At 41.7% G+C, this 15,424-nt stretch overlaps 1 protein-coding gene across 1 annotated transcript in view; it reads right to left on the bottom strand.

Moving 5' to 3' along the window:
- The window catches only part of UBR3 (ubiquitin protein ligase E3 component n-recognin 3), a 204,835-nt gene that overhangs the window by 67,779 nt on the left and 121,632 nt on the right, over nucleotides 1-15,424 (bottom strand). Inside the window, exons 26-27 of the mRNA XM_065412946.1 lie at nucleotides 1,256-1,405; nucleotides 556-689 (exon numbers count right to left, since the gene is read on the bottom strand). Coding sequence (XP_065269018.1) covers nucleotides 556-689; nucleotides 1,256-1,405 — 284 coding nt within the window. The remainder of the gene's footprint in view (nucleotides 1-555; nucleotides 690-1,255; nucleotides 1,406-15,424) is intronic.

Below are 15,424 nucleotides of genomic sequence, written 5' to 3'. Positions count from 1 at the left end.
GGGGAAAGTGCAGTGGGCTGACAATCTGACTCTTCTTGTTTTGATCCCTGTTAATATTTCAGTGTATTCTTATTAACCAGGCATTATATCTTTACCCTAGGTAGACAACTATCATTCCTTCATTCTGCAGAAAAAATAACCGGGAGGATGAAAAAGGTCACTTCTACCAGAACTGGAAATAGAACTGAGGTCTCTAATATGGCAAACCAAGTCTCATTCCCTTAGCCACACTATCTTTTGAAATGACATCCACTATTCCAGTATTGCAAGGATATTGTATGAAAATTTTAGCTTGCAGAGTTTCCACTGACCTATGCAGAATAACCTGCACAAAGAGAATTAGGCCCTAAATTTAAAAACCAAGGAGCTTATCAAATGTAAATACTTTACACCATTCTTATTTCAATTAATTTTTCAAAAAACAAAAGGCAGAAATAAAATCAGGAAGTCCAATTCTAAATACACTGCGCACAATTATTATACAACTGGTAATTCAATTCATGTTTTTACATAGCACTTTTAGAGATGATAGTACTGCCCTGTATCAATACTTACATCTTTAAAGTACCGCTGTAATGTTGTAAGCCTAACATCATGTACTGCTGCACATGTATCCGAAGGGTATATTTGCTCCTCTTCACTGGTAGGTAGTTTCTTTGGCTCAGTGCTATTGCGACATTGCCCCAAAACTATACATAGAAAAAAGATGAGCAAGAGTAAAATGGACAATGATATATGCCCAATGAAAAAAGATTAAATGAAAATTTACCCCAGGAAATTGTAGGTATAACCATATTTGTCAGATAAAAGGTTTTGTTTCTGTTGCTAACAGAAATGGTAGGAAAAAATTAAAGAAAAACTACTTTGTGAAAATGTCTTTTGCTCTATGCTCTGATGGAGTAAGTACATACTGTGTATACACTGCTAGTTTTTACATTTTTCCTTTAATACCAGGTTCCTATGCTCCCATCAGGAGGTTTTCCTTTGGGATTATTCAAGAGGATTTGGAGGATTGGGAGGGTAAACAGGACGAGCCTCCTTCTCATCTCCAGCCCCACAGAAGAGGCCAAGTGTTTAGCTCTTTAAACCTACAGAGCTCTTTAAACCTACAGATCTGCATGATGCAAGGACCATCCATATGGAAGCATGTCTCCCTCATCCCCTTTCCCAAGCTCCATGAGGCACCTTAACAGTATGGTTTATGCTGTCAAGGACTCCTGGAACAGTGGCTCTTGCAATAATCCCCTTTTCATACCTGAAGAGGCTTGTAAAAGCACAACTAGTCCTGTAGGTCGATCTTCAGTGGAAGGGCCACTCTGTCCACAAATAACACAATCATACACAGCCTCAGAAACATGCTGTTCTGATGTGGCTATCTCCATGGCAATATCAGCATCTGGCGACTCTAAGAAAAACAGACAAGTTATGGAATAATTAAGATGCAATAAACATCTTGCATATAGATCGGGATAAAATGTCATTAATCCTGTTCCCAGATAGAATATCATCGAAAAACACAGAAGACTACTTACACCTAACCCTGATACTTCAAGTAGACTAGGTGCACATGCAGACTGTAAACTAGAGCCAAAACACTGTAGAAAAGCAAAGACTACTCCCTCACAGAACTGAATGTTCACTTCAAACTTATAAAGAGCCTTAGCTCTGAGATGCTGGTTTCTTTCACCTACTTAGATTCTACATGAAAAACTCTGAAGAGCAGGGATGAAGGGTGATGAGTGTGAATCCATATCTATTGAAACCAGTTAATGGTAAGTAATCTTTACTTTCTCTAATTCGTGTCAGAATAAATTCTGAAGAACTTGGGAAATCAGCAATAAAAACACTTTAAGGGGGTGGAGCTGAGGAGAACTAGTTAAATAAAGGTATCAGGACTGCTCTGTGAAGTGCGTGTACATGCGTGAATGCACCTCCAGGTAGTAGCCTTGCATATTTCAGAGATGCAGACATACCCAAGAAATGCTGTAGAAGTTGCTTTAGAGTCAGTGGGCACTGATAAACCTGCAAGGGCATAACTGGTTTGTATAAGGCCTGGTCTACACTACGACTTTAATTCGGATTTAGCTGCCTTAATTCGAATTAACGCTTGACCCGTCCACACAACGAAGCCATTTAATTCGAATTAAAGGGCCCTTTAATTCGATTTCTGTACTCCACCCCGACGAGCGGAGTAGCGCCAAAATCGAATTTGTCAATTCGAATTAGCGTTAGTGTGGCCGCAATTCGATGTTATTGGCCTCCAGGAGCTATCCCACAGTGCACCATTGTGACCGCTCTGGCCAGCAATCTGAACTCGCATGCACTGGCCAGGTGGACAGGAAAAGCCCCGGGAACATTTGAATTTCATTTCCTGTTTGCACAGCGTGGAGAGCACAGGTGACCACAGAGAGCTCATCAGCACAGGTAACCATGCAGGCTGATAATCGAAAAAGAGCACCAGCATGGACCGTACAGGAGGTACTGGATTTGATCTCTATATGGGGAGAGGATTCAGTGCTAGCTGAACTGCGTTCGAAAAGACGAAATGCCAAAACTTATGAAAAAATTTCCAAGGGCATGATGGAGAGAGGCCACAATAGGGACACAGATCAGTGCCGCGTGAAAGTCAAGGAGCTCAGACAAGCCTATCAAAAAGCAAAGGAGGCAAACGGTCGCTCCGGGTCAGAGCCGCGGACATGCCGCTTCTACGCTGAGCTAAATGCATTTCTAGGGGGGGCCGCCACCACTACCCCACCTCTGACTGTGGATTCCGAGCTGGGGATAATCTCATCAGGTACACCTGATGATTCCGCGGAAGGGGAAGAGGAGGAGGAGGAGGACGAGCTGGCAGAGAGCACCCAGCTCTCCGTTCTCCCCAACAGCCAGGAACTGTTTCTCACCCTGACTGAAGTACCCTCCCAAGCCTCCCAAGCCAGCACCCAAGACCATGACCCCATGGAAGGGACCTCAGGTGAGTTTACCTTTTAAAATATAAAACATGGTTTAAAAGCAAGCATTTTTAATGATTAATTTGCCCTGAGCACTTGGGATGCATTCGCAGCCAGTACAGCTACTGGAAAAGTCTGTTAACATGTCTGGGGATGGAGCGGAAATCCTCCAGGGACATCTCCATGAAGCTCTCCTGGAGGTACTCCAAAAGCCTTGCCACAAGGTTTCTGGGCAGTGCAGCCTTATTCCGTCCTCCATGGTAGGACACTTGACCACGCCATGCTAGTAGCAAGTAATCTGGTATCATTGCCTGACAGAGCCTGGCAGCGTATGGTCCCGGTGTTTGCTGGCATTCAAGCAACATCCGTTCTTTATCTTGCTGTGTAATCCTCAGGAGAGTGATATCGCTTAGGGTAACCTGGTTGAAATAAGGGAATTTAATTAAGGGGACTGAGGTGGCCGTTCCTACTGGGCTGTTTGCCTGTGGCTGAAAAGAAATCCTTCCCTGCATTTAGCCAAGTGCAAGGGGGGGGGGGGGGGGGGAGGATTGGCCCAGAGCTTTTCGCGTTTTGCTAGCAGGGATCTTCCCTGATACCAGCCAGGCGGTGGGGGGAGGGAGAAAGCACTCATCCCAGAGAATTCATGGCGGGTGGGGGGGGGGGGTGTTAGTTTGGTTCCTGCAGGGATCTTCCCTGATACCAGCCACGCGGTGGGGGGAGGGAGAAAGCACTCATCCCAGAGAATTCATGGCGGGTGGGGGGTGGTGGTGTTAGTTTGGTTCCTGCAGGGATCTTCCCTGATACCAGCCACGCGGTGGGGGGAGGGAGAAAGCACTCATCCCAGAGAATTCATGGCGGGTGGGGGGGGGGGGTTGTTAGTTTGGTTCCTGCAGGGATCTTCCCTGATACCAGCCACGCGGTGGGGGGAGGGAGAAAGCACTCATCCCAGAGAATTCATGGCGGGTGGGGGGGGGGGGGGTTGTTAGTTTGGTTCCTGCAGGGATCTTCCCTGATACCAGCCACGCGGTGGGGGGAGGGAGAAAGCACTCATCCCAGAGAATTGGATGGGGGGCGGGGGTGTTAACCTTCAGCAGCAGAAAACAAGCTAACAGGAAAACTGCAGCACAACGGGCTTTGCTTGGTATGTGGGAAAGCAGGGCGCAGAAGCCTAAAGACAGTGGCTTACCATGGCAGCATGCAAGGTGAATTCTGTTGCCCCGACCTGCGTCTGTGATCTCTAGCAGCAAAGCCACAGGCACTCAATATTAAGAGGCAAAATGCGACCTTGCACAGAAATCACATGTGCTATGTAATGTGAATAGTATACACCGTGAAAGAGTATAAGCATTGTTCTGAAAAATGTATCTTTTAAAAAAATTCTCTCCTTTTTTCACTCCCTCCAGCAGGTGCAAATGTTTCAAGCCTCCCTCCTCCTTCCCGAAGGCTATCCCAGATAAGGCGTCGTAAAAAAAAGACGAGAGAAGAGATGTTTTCCGAAATCATGCAATCCACCAGGAATGAAAGAGCTCATCTGAATGAGTGGAAGGAGACGGTTTGCAAGTATAGGAAAGAAGCCAGTGACCGTGAGGACAGGAGGGACCAACGTGAGGACATGAGGGACCAACGTGAGGACATGAGGGACCAACGTGAGGAGAGGAGAGACGCTCGAGATGAGAGGTGGCGGCAGGAAGATCAGAGGAGTCGGGAAGCAACGCTGGGGCTGCTGCGTGAGCAAACAGACATGCTCCGGCGTCTGGTGGAGCTTCAGGAACGGCTGCTGGAGAACCGAGTGCCGCTACAGCCCCTGTATAACCCCCCTACCTCCTCACCATGTTCCATAGCCTCCACACCCAGACGTGTAAGAACACGGGGGGGGAGGCTCCGTACACCCTCCCATTCCACCCCAGTGGACAGCCCAAGCAAACGGCTGCCATTTTTTTAAACCTTTTTTTACTGGGCTTTTCCTTCCCGCAGATCCTCCTCCCAAACCCCACTCAGGTTCTGTGCCGCTACAGCCCCTGTATAACCCCCCTACCTCCTCACCATGTTCCATAGCCTCCACACCCAGACGTGTAAGAACACGGGGGGGGAGGCTCCGTACACCCTCCCATTCCACCCCAGTGGACAGCCCAAGCAAAAGGCTGCCATTTTCTTAACCTTTTTTTACTGGGCTTTTCCTTCCCGCTGATCCTCCTCCCAAACCCCACTCAGGTTCTCTCCCTCTTTTTATAATCAATTAATAAAGAATACATGATTTTTAAACAATGGTGACTTTATTTCCTTTGAAAGCAAGCTGGGGGAAGGGGGAGGGTGGGTTCCTTACAGAGAATGAGTCAATAAAGGGGGCGGGTTTTCAGGAAGGATAAACAAACATAAATTTCACACTGTAGCCTGGCCAGTCATGAAACTGGTTTTCAAAGCTTCCCTAATGCGCAGCGCTTCATCGTGTGCTCTTCTAATCGCCCTGGTGTCTGGCTGCGAGTAATCAGCAGCCAGGCGATTTGCCTCAGCCTCCCACCCTGCCATAAAGGTCTCCCCCTTGCTCTCACAGAGATTGTGAAGCACACAGCAAGCAGTAATAACAATGGGGATATTGGTTTGGCTGAGGTCTGAGCGAGTCAATAAGGATCGCCAGCGACCTTTTAAACGGCCAAATGCACATTCTACCACCATTCTGCACTTGCTCAGCCTGTAGTTGAACAACTCCTGACTCCTGTCCAGGCTGCCTGTGTATGGCTTCATGAGCCATGGCATTAAGGGGTAGGCTGGGTCCCCAAGAATAACAATTGGCATTTCAACATCCCCCACGGTTATTTTCTGGTCCGGAAAGTAAGTCCCTTGCTGCAGCCGTTTAAACAGATTGGTGTTCCTGAAGACGCGAGCGTCATGAACCCTTCCCGGCCAGCCCACCTGGATGTTGGTGAAACGTCCCTTGTGATCCACAAGTGCTTGCAGCACCATTGAGAAGTACCCCTTGCGGTTTATGTACTGGGTACCCTGGTGCTCCGGTGCCAAGATAGGAATATGGGTTCCATCTATTGCCCCACCACAGTTAGGGAATCCCATTGCAGCAAAGCCATCCACTATGACCTGCACATTTCCCAGAGTCACTACCTTTCGTAGCAGCACCTCCGTGATTGCTTTGGCTACTTGCATCACAGCAGCCCCCACAGTAGATTTGCCCACTCCAAATTGATTCCCGACTGACCGGTAGCTGTCTGGCGTTGCAAGCTTCCACAGGGCTATCGCCACTCGCTTCTCAACTGTGAGGGCTGCTCTCATCTTGGTATTCTGGCGCTTCAGGGCAGGGGAAAGCAAGTCACAAAGTTCCATGAAAGTGCCCTTACGCATGCGAAAGTTTCTCAGCCACTGGGAATCGTCCCACACCTGCAACACTATGCGGTCCCACCAGTCTGTGCTTGTTTCCCGGGCCCAGAATCGGCGTTCAAAGCCTATAACCTGGCCCATTAACATCATAATCTCCAAAGCACCGGGGCCCGCGGTCTCAGAGAATTCTGTGTCCGTGTCCATGTCCTCATCACGCTGGTCGCTGCGCTGCAATCGCCGCCTCCTCCTCCTCCTCGCCTCTTTTTTCTGGTCCTGTGTAAGCATAAACTCCACGAGAAAGCGCGAGGTGTTTACAATGTTCAAGACTGCGTTCTGGAGCACAACGGGATCCATGCTTGATGCAGAATGGAGTCTGCAGAGTTCACTCAGGAAAAAAGGCGCGAAATGGTTGTCTGCCGTTGCTTTCAGGGAGGGAGGGGGAGGCTGTACCCAGAACTACCTGCGACAATGTTTTTTGCCCCATCATGCACTGGGGTCTCAACCCAGAATTCCAAGGGGGGTGGAGACTGCGGGAACTATGGGATAGCTATGTAAAAGCTACCCACAATGCAACGCTCTGGAAATCGATGCTACTATGGTAGCTTGGACGCAAACCACCGAATTAATGGTGCCTAGTGTGGCCGAATACATTCGAATTTATAAAATCGGTTTCCTAAATTCGAATTATATAAATTCGAATTAATCCTGTAGTGTAGACATACCCTAAAAGTTTGACATTCCCCCAGATTGTCTTCATACACCAGAAACAAATAGGTAGGTTAGAAAATATTTAAGTATTTATCAAGATAATTTGGGGCCTTTTAACATCTAAACTGTTCAGGACTGTGACAACAGTGCACCTCCAACTCCAACATTTTAGTAAATTAACAACTAACTCTATACAAACGAGAGTTGGAGTTTTGAGAATGGAAAATAAAAACAGCCATAAAAACGTAACAGCAGGAGAAGCAGAGAGAATTCTGAACTCATTTCTCCATAGACTGGAAAGAAGAAAAAGGAGAGGTCTTGAGGAAACAGCATCTTAACATCTTGCACTGAACGTTTACTACTGCACAGAAGCATGAATGCTGCACCAATAGTCATTAATCTTCTAGAGGGTTCAAACTTCAATGTAAAGGGCTCACATGCACCCAGAAGAGCAAACTTGTACTGACACTATTTGAAGGACAGCATGAAGGTCTTCCTTAAACTGATCAAGTTTGCAAAAACATGGCTATGAATTGTTTCAAAAAACCTTAAAGCTAAAACTAACATGGACTTTCATCTTCTTGACTGAAATATGGAATTGCTGATCTAGTCATTGTACAACCAATTTATTTAAGTCATGAAGAAGAAAGCATTTTTACAGAGCGTTGATGAGATTTTCAGTAAGTCAAAACCTGGCTGCCACCTTGGTTTTCCTTGTATATCTCTGGAACTCAAGTGGAGGCCTGATGATTATTCTAACCTTCCTCCCCTCTACCTCAGTAACATCAAGTCCTTTTGCTGATCACAGATTGAACAGAACTATTTTCAGAGTTTAACAATATCCTACTGAGTATGGTGAATCCGTGTAACAGAAGGTGAAACAGGCATATCTGCAAAAATTACAAGACACATTTTTCAAGAGATATTGCTTAAAAACAGAAATGTTTATTATTTAAAAGTGCTCCAAAGACAGTGATCCATCTATCATCAAGCAATAAACAAAAACAAAACTGTCCTTTTGCATTCTAAGTATTAGTGCAGGCCACTCAACTGAAATGTCTGAAGTATGACAGTGGTCACAAATAGTGTCTATTATAGTAAAGGTTGCAAGACAGTTTTGACCATAACTCTGTTTTCACTTGCTCATAACCTTCTCATGAAATTCAGATTTGGACTGCATTTTCCATGCTTAGTCTCTTCCCACAGATGATGGTGGATGTTCGAAGTCATTTTTGAGTTATGGGAAAGTAAAACCAAACCAAAACACAACACACTTTTGCATTGTAAAAGAAAAGTTAACCATTCAGCTAAAACAGTTGAATATGAAGTTGGCATGTAAAAAGTCCTTACTGAAGAGGCTTGTGCTTTGAGTAAGGTTTAAAAACATGGTTTCAATATAAGTATTTATAAACATTTTAAAATAGCATACTGATCATGCTTTCATACAGTATTCTAGTCTATAAAGGTTCTTGGATTCCTATACCATGCTCAATGCTATAGTATCTGAGCCTTCCAGTACGGCAACTAACATCTGCCACATGCTTGTTCTCTCATTTTCTTGCCAGTAGAAGGAAATGCATGCAGTGGAGTGTTTTTTTTCTTTGTTACTTTTTCAAAATATATTATAATGTACACACACAACACAAACATTTACAGATTTCTATGTTTGTTAGAGAAATCAAGGTCACAGAAGAGTGTCTTGCACTTAGAGTAGAAGGCAGTGAGGTTTGTGATGGTCATAAGTTCCTGTGGTCAACTTGATGCTAACGGTATGGTCGTACGGGTAAAGAATAGGTAGAGTTATGTGTCATCTGCATATTGCTGGCATGTTGGTCCGTGTCAGTTCCCTTAGTGGATGCATGCAGATGTTGAACAGGACTGGAGAGAGAATCAATCCCTGTGGGACTCCGTAAGTGAGGGGCCCAGTTGCGAAGGTGTAATTTCCCATCACTTCTCATTGGGTGCATCCCTCCAACAAGCACTCAAACTATTTTAGCCCAGGACCCGTCTCCTCTCTCAGGTGAGAAAATTCACAACAATGTAAATACAGAATGCCAGTGACGTTTACATATCTTGCTTTAGGCACACACATTTCAAAATATCAGTATTTAGAATAGGATTGTTTATAAGTGTAAACAGCAATAAAAGCATTTTCACTAAGAAGGCTTTCTAATAGCACTAAAATCAGTACAAGTTGCAGGATGAAAAAAAACATCATTTCCAAAATTATATTATTTTAATAGGTACTCATTCCATAATAATTCATTTTAATGTCAAATGAAAATGATAACCTTCAATATTTATATTCTTGAACACAGAAGTTCCACCTGAGGTGTTTATATTAATTTGGCTGAACCATTTCTCTAGCAGCCAAAATAATGATAAAAATTATATTTAGTCTAGTCACATAATGCAATAATTGAAATCACTGTTATAATTATCAAACGGCCTCTCTGTTCATTTGTAAATTATGCCCCCAGTTCTATTGATTTCCAGAATGATTTTTTTCCCCTTCTTCATCTTTTTGATGGATGTAACATGAACGTTTTTGAAGTACAAAAGGAAGGCTCATGATTCCCTCCTATTGTATTCCTTCGGTGCTGAAACGATTTTGTACTACTTTTTTTTTTTTTAAACTTAAATATCTGAATTTCCTTGCTGGAAACATATAAATTTCCACAGACAGACTCAGAAGTTATTGGGAAGATTATATATTTGTTTAGATCACAAATAGATATAATAATATTCAATATCTGGTTATTTGTTTCTTTAAAAGGGACTCTGTCAGAGTGAAGACTTTTTGTAATATGCAATAATATTTACTTCATACAACAGATGGACCTTCTTGATAGGATTTGGGATATCATACAAACGGTTATCAACAAACATGGAGGTAACCACTTTCCTCCAGGAAATCTGAGGATCCTCCAAACAGCAGTTTTATTTTAGAACTTTGCTAAAGGAAGTAGTGAAAATAGTACACCCATAATCACAATAGTGTCAGTCAGCTACGCACCACCCTGGGAAACAGAATAGCACATTCAGAACTGGTGTTTATTGTCATAATGCCCAATATACCAATTCATAAGTCAGATATTTATCAAATGCCCATAAAGAGTGTGGTGTGAAAGGTAGCTCACTACCCATTTATCTCTAATTTATACAAAATATGGTATAAACATTTCCAAGTCTAAATGCAGTTTAAAACACCTAGTGTATAAAAATAAATCATCAGTTGTCACAAAAGGAAGATATTTTAAGTTGTTGGGAGCTAAAATTACAATGGGAAAGGAGGCCATAATATGCTGATTATTAATTTGTATGTGCACTTAATGAATACCATTGTAATATAATTTTTCCATATATTAGCAGAGAGCTAAATCAGTTTATGAAAAACAGTTTCCTTGCAATCCTTATTAGCCTATGGTTATTAAAATTGTGCAAACATTTATCACCATCTAGTGGCAGCATGATGAACAGTAAATGAAAAGCAAGCTATATAAATATTTTTCCCCACTCTGAAATTCAAAGTACTCCATTATACATTAGCTATCAGAGAAAGTGTGTGTGACATCAGTTATCATAAGGGGGAAACAGCAACACTAAAGTTATTTTTAATTTTCAATATTTTTGGTGCCATTCTAAACAATGGCTGACTGGCCAGGGCTTTGGGGTTGTTTTAGATTCTTTTTGTTGTTGTTTTGCCCTATCTCCAAAAGCCAGAGGTGTGTGGAAAGGAAATAAGGGAAGTGTTCCTGCTCTTTCAATACTGTCAGATTTAAATAAAATATCACTTTCAATACAGCATAGTGTGCACATCAATTCAATATCCTTTCACAAGGAGGTGGAACACTAACTGCAAAAAAAACCTCATTATCACTTACATATCTCAACTATTAATTGGCACATCCCAGATGTAACCTATATTTTTCAAGGCTCTTGTATATGGTGTGCTACCAATCTCTGTGTTAGTTTGGTGTAAGCAGGTTTTTTGCCTTTTCAGCTAATACTTTTCAAGATACTTATTGCGTTCTGCTTGTCAGTCGTGATGACAGATGCAATTTCTATTGCCCTAGTTTCTGAGAAATGGTCAGCCTTGTCTCTTCATTTTTAAATCTTCCAGTGAATTAAAACCACATAAGGTTATCTAACATGAGAGCATTTTCGCCTTTTACTTCCTTCAAAGTTCTCATTTCCCTAACATGCATTTTTTAATATAAATAGGAAATTAAAATAGCTTAGATTTAGCAGTATTTGTTCGACAATTTACAGCAATATACTGTAACAAAAAAAAGTTATGCATTTGATTTATTTAGGCTCTGCTTCCCTCCGATTAGCACAAAAATCAGCCAGATCCATTAGTGCACAATTTGGATGTCAGGGTTCAGGCAGATTGTTGAAAAATATATATATTTGCACATTGCATGAACATATCAAAAATATTTTACTCCAGGGTTCGCTTGTTTTACAGTTGTTTGCAGGGACAAGTGTCAATATCTGGTACTTGTATCCACACTATGATAATCTATTTCTCAATAAAATTTGTCTTTAAAAAATGAAAATAAAACTAGCATAAATTTCAAAAGTAAAATATAGATACTACTTTAAAGAATTTCAGAGCCACAGTTTCAAGACACAGTGATGTGTGCCAACATTTCTTCTAACAATGCAAATGACCAAAAGTAAGCTTGCTCCATAATCTTTTAGACGTGATGCAGGGCTCTTTTAGCCACTATTTAAAAAAAAAAAAGAATTAAATACAATGGGGCTAGATCTTTGAATCCAAAAGACTACTTACTATTCAAATGAGAAGGCAATTTCCTGACTGACAGTGAAGGAAAAGTGGGTGAGGATACAAAACCTCGATAGTAATCATTAAAACAAGACAAGATTTTTGTTTAAACAGACAAGACCATACTTAAGATTGCTGGTTCAGGCTAAATTAATGGTCCCAGTTAGCTTCTGAGCTGAAGCCAAGTTTTCTGCTAAGAAAGCATCATCTATGTAAGCTCCACATACTGTACTTATGGTTTCTGAGACTGTACTGTCCAAGAACAAAATTCACAAATACCGTTCCATTAGCCTAAAACTCCAAAGTCAGAATTAACCCAGGTTACACATATTTACATTTGAAGACAAGACAGGTGTATTTATTGGTGACACAGTAGTTGCAGGTAATTAAGCATGTCTTTTGCAGTTAACTAACCACATAAAAGTAGTTTTGGGTCTATGCCAGAAGGGCATTTTTTAAAGTATACCATCAACTTCTGGCTTTACAATACTGTTACAAGATGACAGTATGGTAACAAACCCGGGACAACACGCTTAAAATAAACATAGGGAGGAGGAAAGTGTAGCTTGTTTGGTAGAAAGGAGGGTTAGAAGAATATTCTGAGGAGGATTAGGAGAACTGAAAGGATTTTGGCAGTTTGGAAGAGAAGATGCAGGCTGTGGCTTATATCACAGAGTAGAGTTTTGCAACAGGAAAGAGGATGGGCACAGGGTGCATGACTGGATCAGAATGCTGAAGGTGAACTGAAAGGAGCCACATCACTAGCGGTGAGGGAGGTTTAGGATGCCTGGCAATAAGTGGAGTGCCTATTCCTATGTTCCGTCTTGTCCCAGACTTCCAGTTTCCCCCCTCCTCTCTATTGAGCAACCCATCCTCTCACTGCCTTAATTCTAACTACATGCTCCCAGCTGAACTTGTGCTGGGTCCAGACAACCATGTTTCTCACTCAAGACACTGGAGATGGATAGAGATTCCTCCTTCCTACCTCCAAAACACGTTACTACTATGTCTTATGAATGTGCAGTAAGGACTGTGGCATTCAAATGGTTCAGAAGTACTCAGATTTCAGTTATCCATTTTGGGTTTCATTTGGAGGTTGTTCATTCAAATGCAATAAAACTCAGGGCTTTACTACAGATGGAATTTATATGCAAGTTTAATATTCAGTATACTTTTTGACACCATACTTATTTGTTTTAATGTATAAATAGTGAAAATAATAATGCAGAAATGTCTTGTGTAATCTGTCATGAGTTATTCATGCCTTGTTAGACATTTATAAAAAAAATTTATAGAATATTCAATTGACTTGACTGGTTTCTCTCTTTAGTATTTAGGTAATTTTATTTTAATTCTACCAGTTATGTTCTCTTTTCCTTCCTATCATTTTTAGCTGTACTTGAGGAGTTGAAGATCATTAGAGAGTCAGATGGGATCCAGGTAATTCATTCCTTCTTCCATGGAACCACAGTTATATAACTTCACAAGGGTTATACTGTACGTTGAGTAATGGTTTGGTTATTTCCTTGTAGTAGTAGCTACTCCTGTTGAAGTGAATTCATAGATTCATAGATTCATAGATTCTAGGACTGGAAGGGACCTCGAGAGGTCATCGAGTCCAGTCCCCTGCCCGCATGGCAGGACCAAATACTGTCTAGACCATCCCTGATAGACATTTATCTAACCTACTCTTAAATATCTCCAGAGATGGAGATTCCACAACCTCCCTAGGCAATTTATTCCAGTGTTTAACCACCCTGACAGTTAGGAACTTTTTCCTAATGTCCAACCTAGACCTCCCTTGCTGCAGTTTAAGCCCATTGCTTCTTGTTCTATCCTCAGAGGCTAAGGTGAACAAGTTTTCTCCCTCCTCCTTATGACACCCTTTTAGATACCTGAAAACTGCTATCATGTCCCCTCTCAGTCTTCTCTTTTCCAAACTAAACAAACCCAATTCTTTCAGCCTTCCTTCATAGGTCATGTTCTCAAGACCTTTAATCATTCTTGTTGCTCTTCTCTGGACCCTTTCCAATTTCTCCACATCTTTCTTGAAATGCGGTGCCCAGAACTGGACACAATACTCCAGCTGAGGCCTAACCAGAGCAGAGTAGAGCGGAAGAATGACTTCTCGTGTCTTGCTCACAACACACCTGTTAATACATCCCAGAATCATGTTTGCTTTTTTTGCAACAGCATCACACTGTTGACTCATATTTAGCTTGTGGTCCACTATAACCCCTAGATCCCTTTCTGCCGTACTCCTTCCTAGACAGTCTCTTCCCATTCTGTATGTGTGAAACTGATTTTTTCTTCCTAAGTGGAGCACTTTGCATTTGTCTTTGTTAAACTTCATCCTGTTTAACTCAGACCATTTCTCCAATTTGTCCAGATCATTTTGAATTATGACCCTGTCCTCCAAAGCAGTTGCAATCCCTCCCAGTTTGGTATCATCCGCAAACTTAATAAGCGTACTTTCTATGCCAATATCTAAGTCGTTAATGAAGATATTGAACAGAGCCGGTCCCAAAACAGACCCCTGCGGAACCCCACTCGTTATGCCTTTCCAGCAGGATTGGGAACCATTAATAACAACTCTCTGAGTACGGTTATCCAGCCAGTTATGCACCCACCTTATAGTAGCCCCATCTAAATTGTATTTGCCTAGTTTGTCGATAAGAATATCATGTGAGACCATATCAAATGCCTTACTAAAGTCTAGGTATACCACATCCACAGCTTCTCCCTTATCCACAAGACTCATTATCCTATCGAAGAAAGCTATCAGATTGGTTTGACATGATTTGTTCTTGACAAATCCATGCTGGCTGTTCCCTATCACCTTACCACCTTCCAAGTGTTTGCAGATGATTTCCTTAATTACTTGCTCCATTATCTTCCCTGGCACAGAAGTTAAACTAACTGGTCTGTAGTTTCCTGGGTTGTTTTTATTTCCCTTTTTATAGATGGGCACTATATTTGCCCTTTTCCAGTCTTCTGGAATCTCTCCCGTCTCCCATGATTTTCCAAAGATAATAGCTAGAGGCTCAGATACCTCCTCTATTAGCTCCTTGAGTATTCTAGGATGCATTTCATCAGGCCCTGGTGACTTGTAGGCATCTAACTTTTCTAAGTGATTTTTAACTTGTTCTTTTTTTATTTTATCTGCTAAACCTACCCCATTCCCATTAGCATTCACTATGTTAGGCATTCTTTCAGACTTCTCGGTGAAGACCGAAACAAAGAAGTCATTAAGCATTGATGGACTGTATGTTCACTGACAATATTCTGTTAAAAGTTTTAAGTAGTTATTTGTTTGGAGTTTTTGTTGAAGTGCTATGCCTCCTTACCCAAATCCTTTATATTAGTCAATGATTGTAAAGTGCTGTAAAGAAGCAATATAGAGAGAATCTTAGCTATTAATAAATTTAAAAATATGTGAACTGACATTTTCTAGCTTCTAGGGTGGTATTAAAACAATGATGGTTTTATAAAAAGCAAGTAGTCTAGGTACTTTTCAATCTGCAAATTATTCTTTATATTCATCATCATTTTCTTTGGATGTCTTAATATATTAAACATAAAATATCTCCTATTGCAATCAACAAGACTTCACTGAAACAAGGTAAGCTGTACCAAATTAACTGAAATA

Source organism: Emys orbicularis, chromosome 11, assembly GCF_028017835.1.
Source record: "Emys orbicularis isolate rEmyOrb1 chromosome 11, rEmyOrb1.hap1, whole genome shotgun sequence".
NCBI classification, from domain to species: Eukaryota; Metazoa; Chordata; order Testudines; family Emydidae; genus Emys; species Emys orbicularis.
The sequence above is the reverse complement of the archived record's forward strand: the minus strand, read 5'-3'. Positions and strand labels throughout refer to the sequence as shown.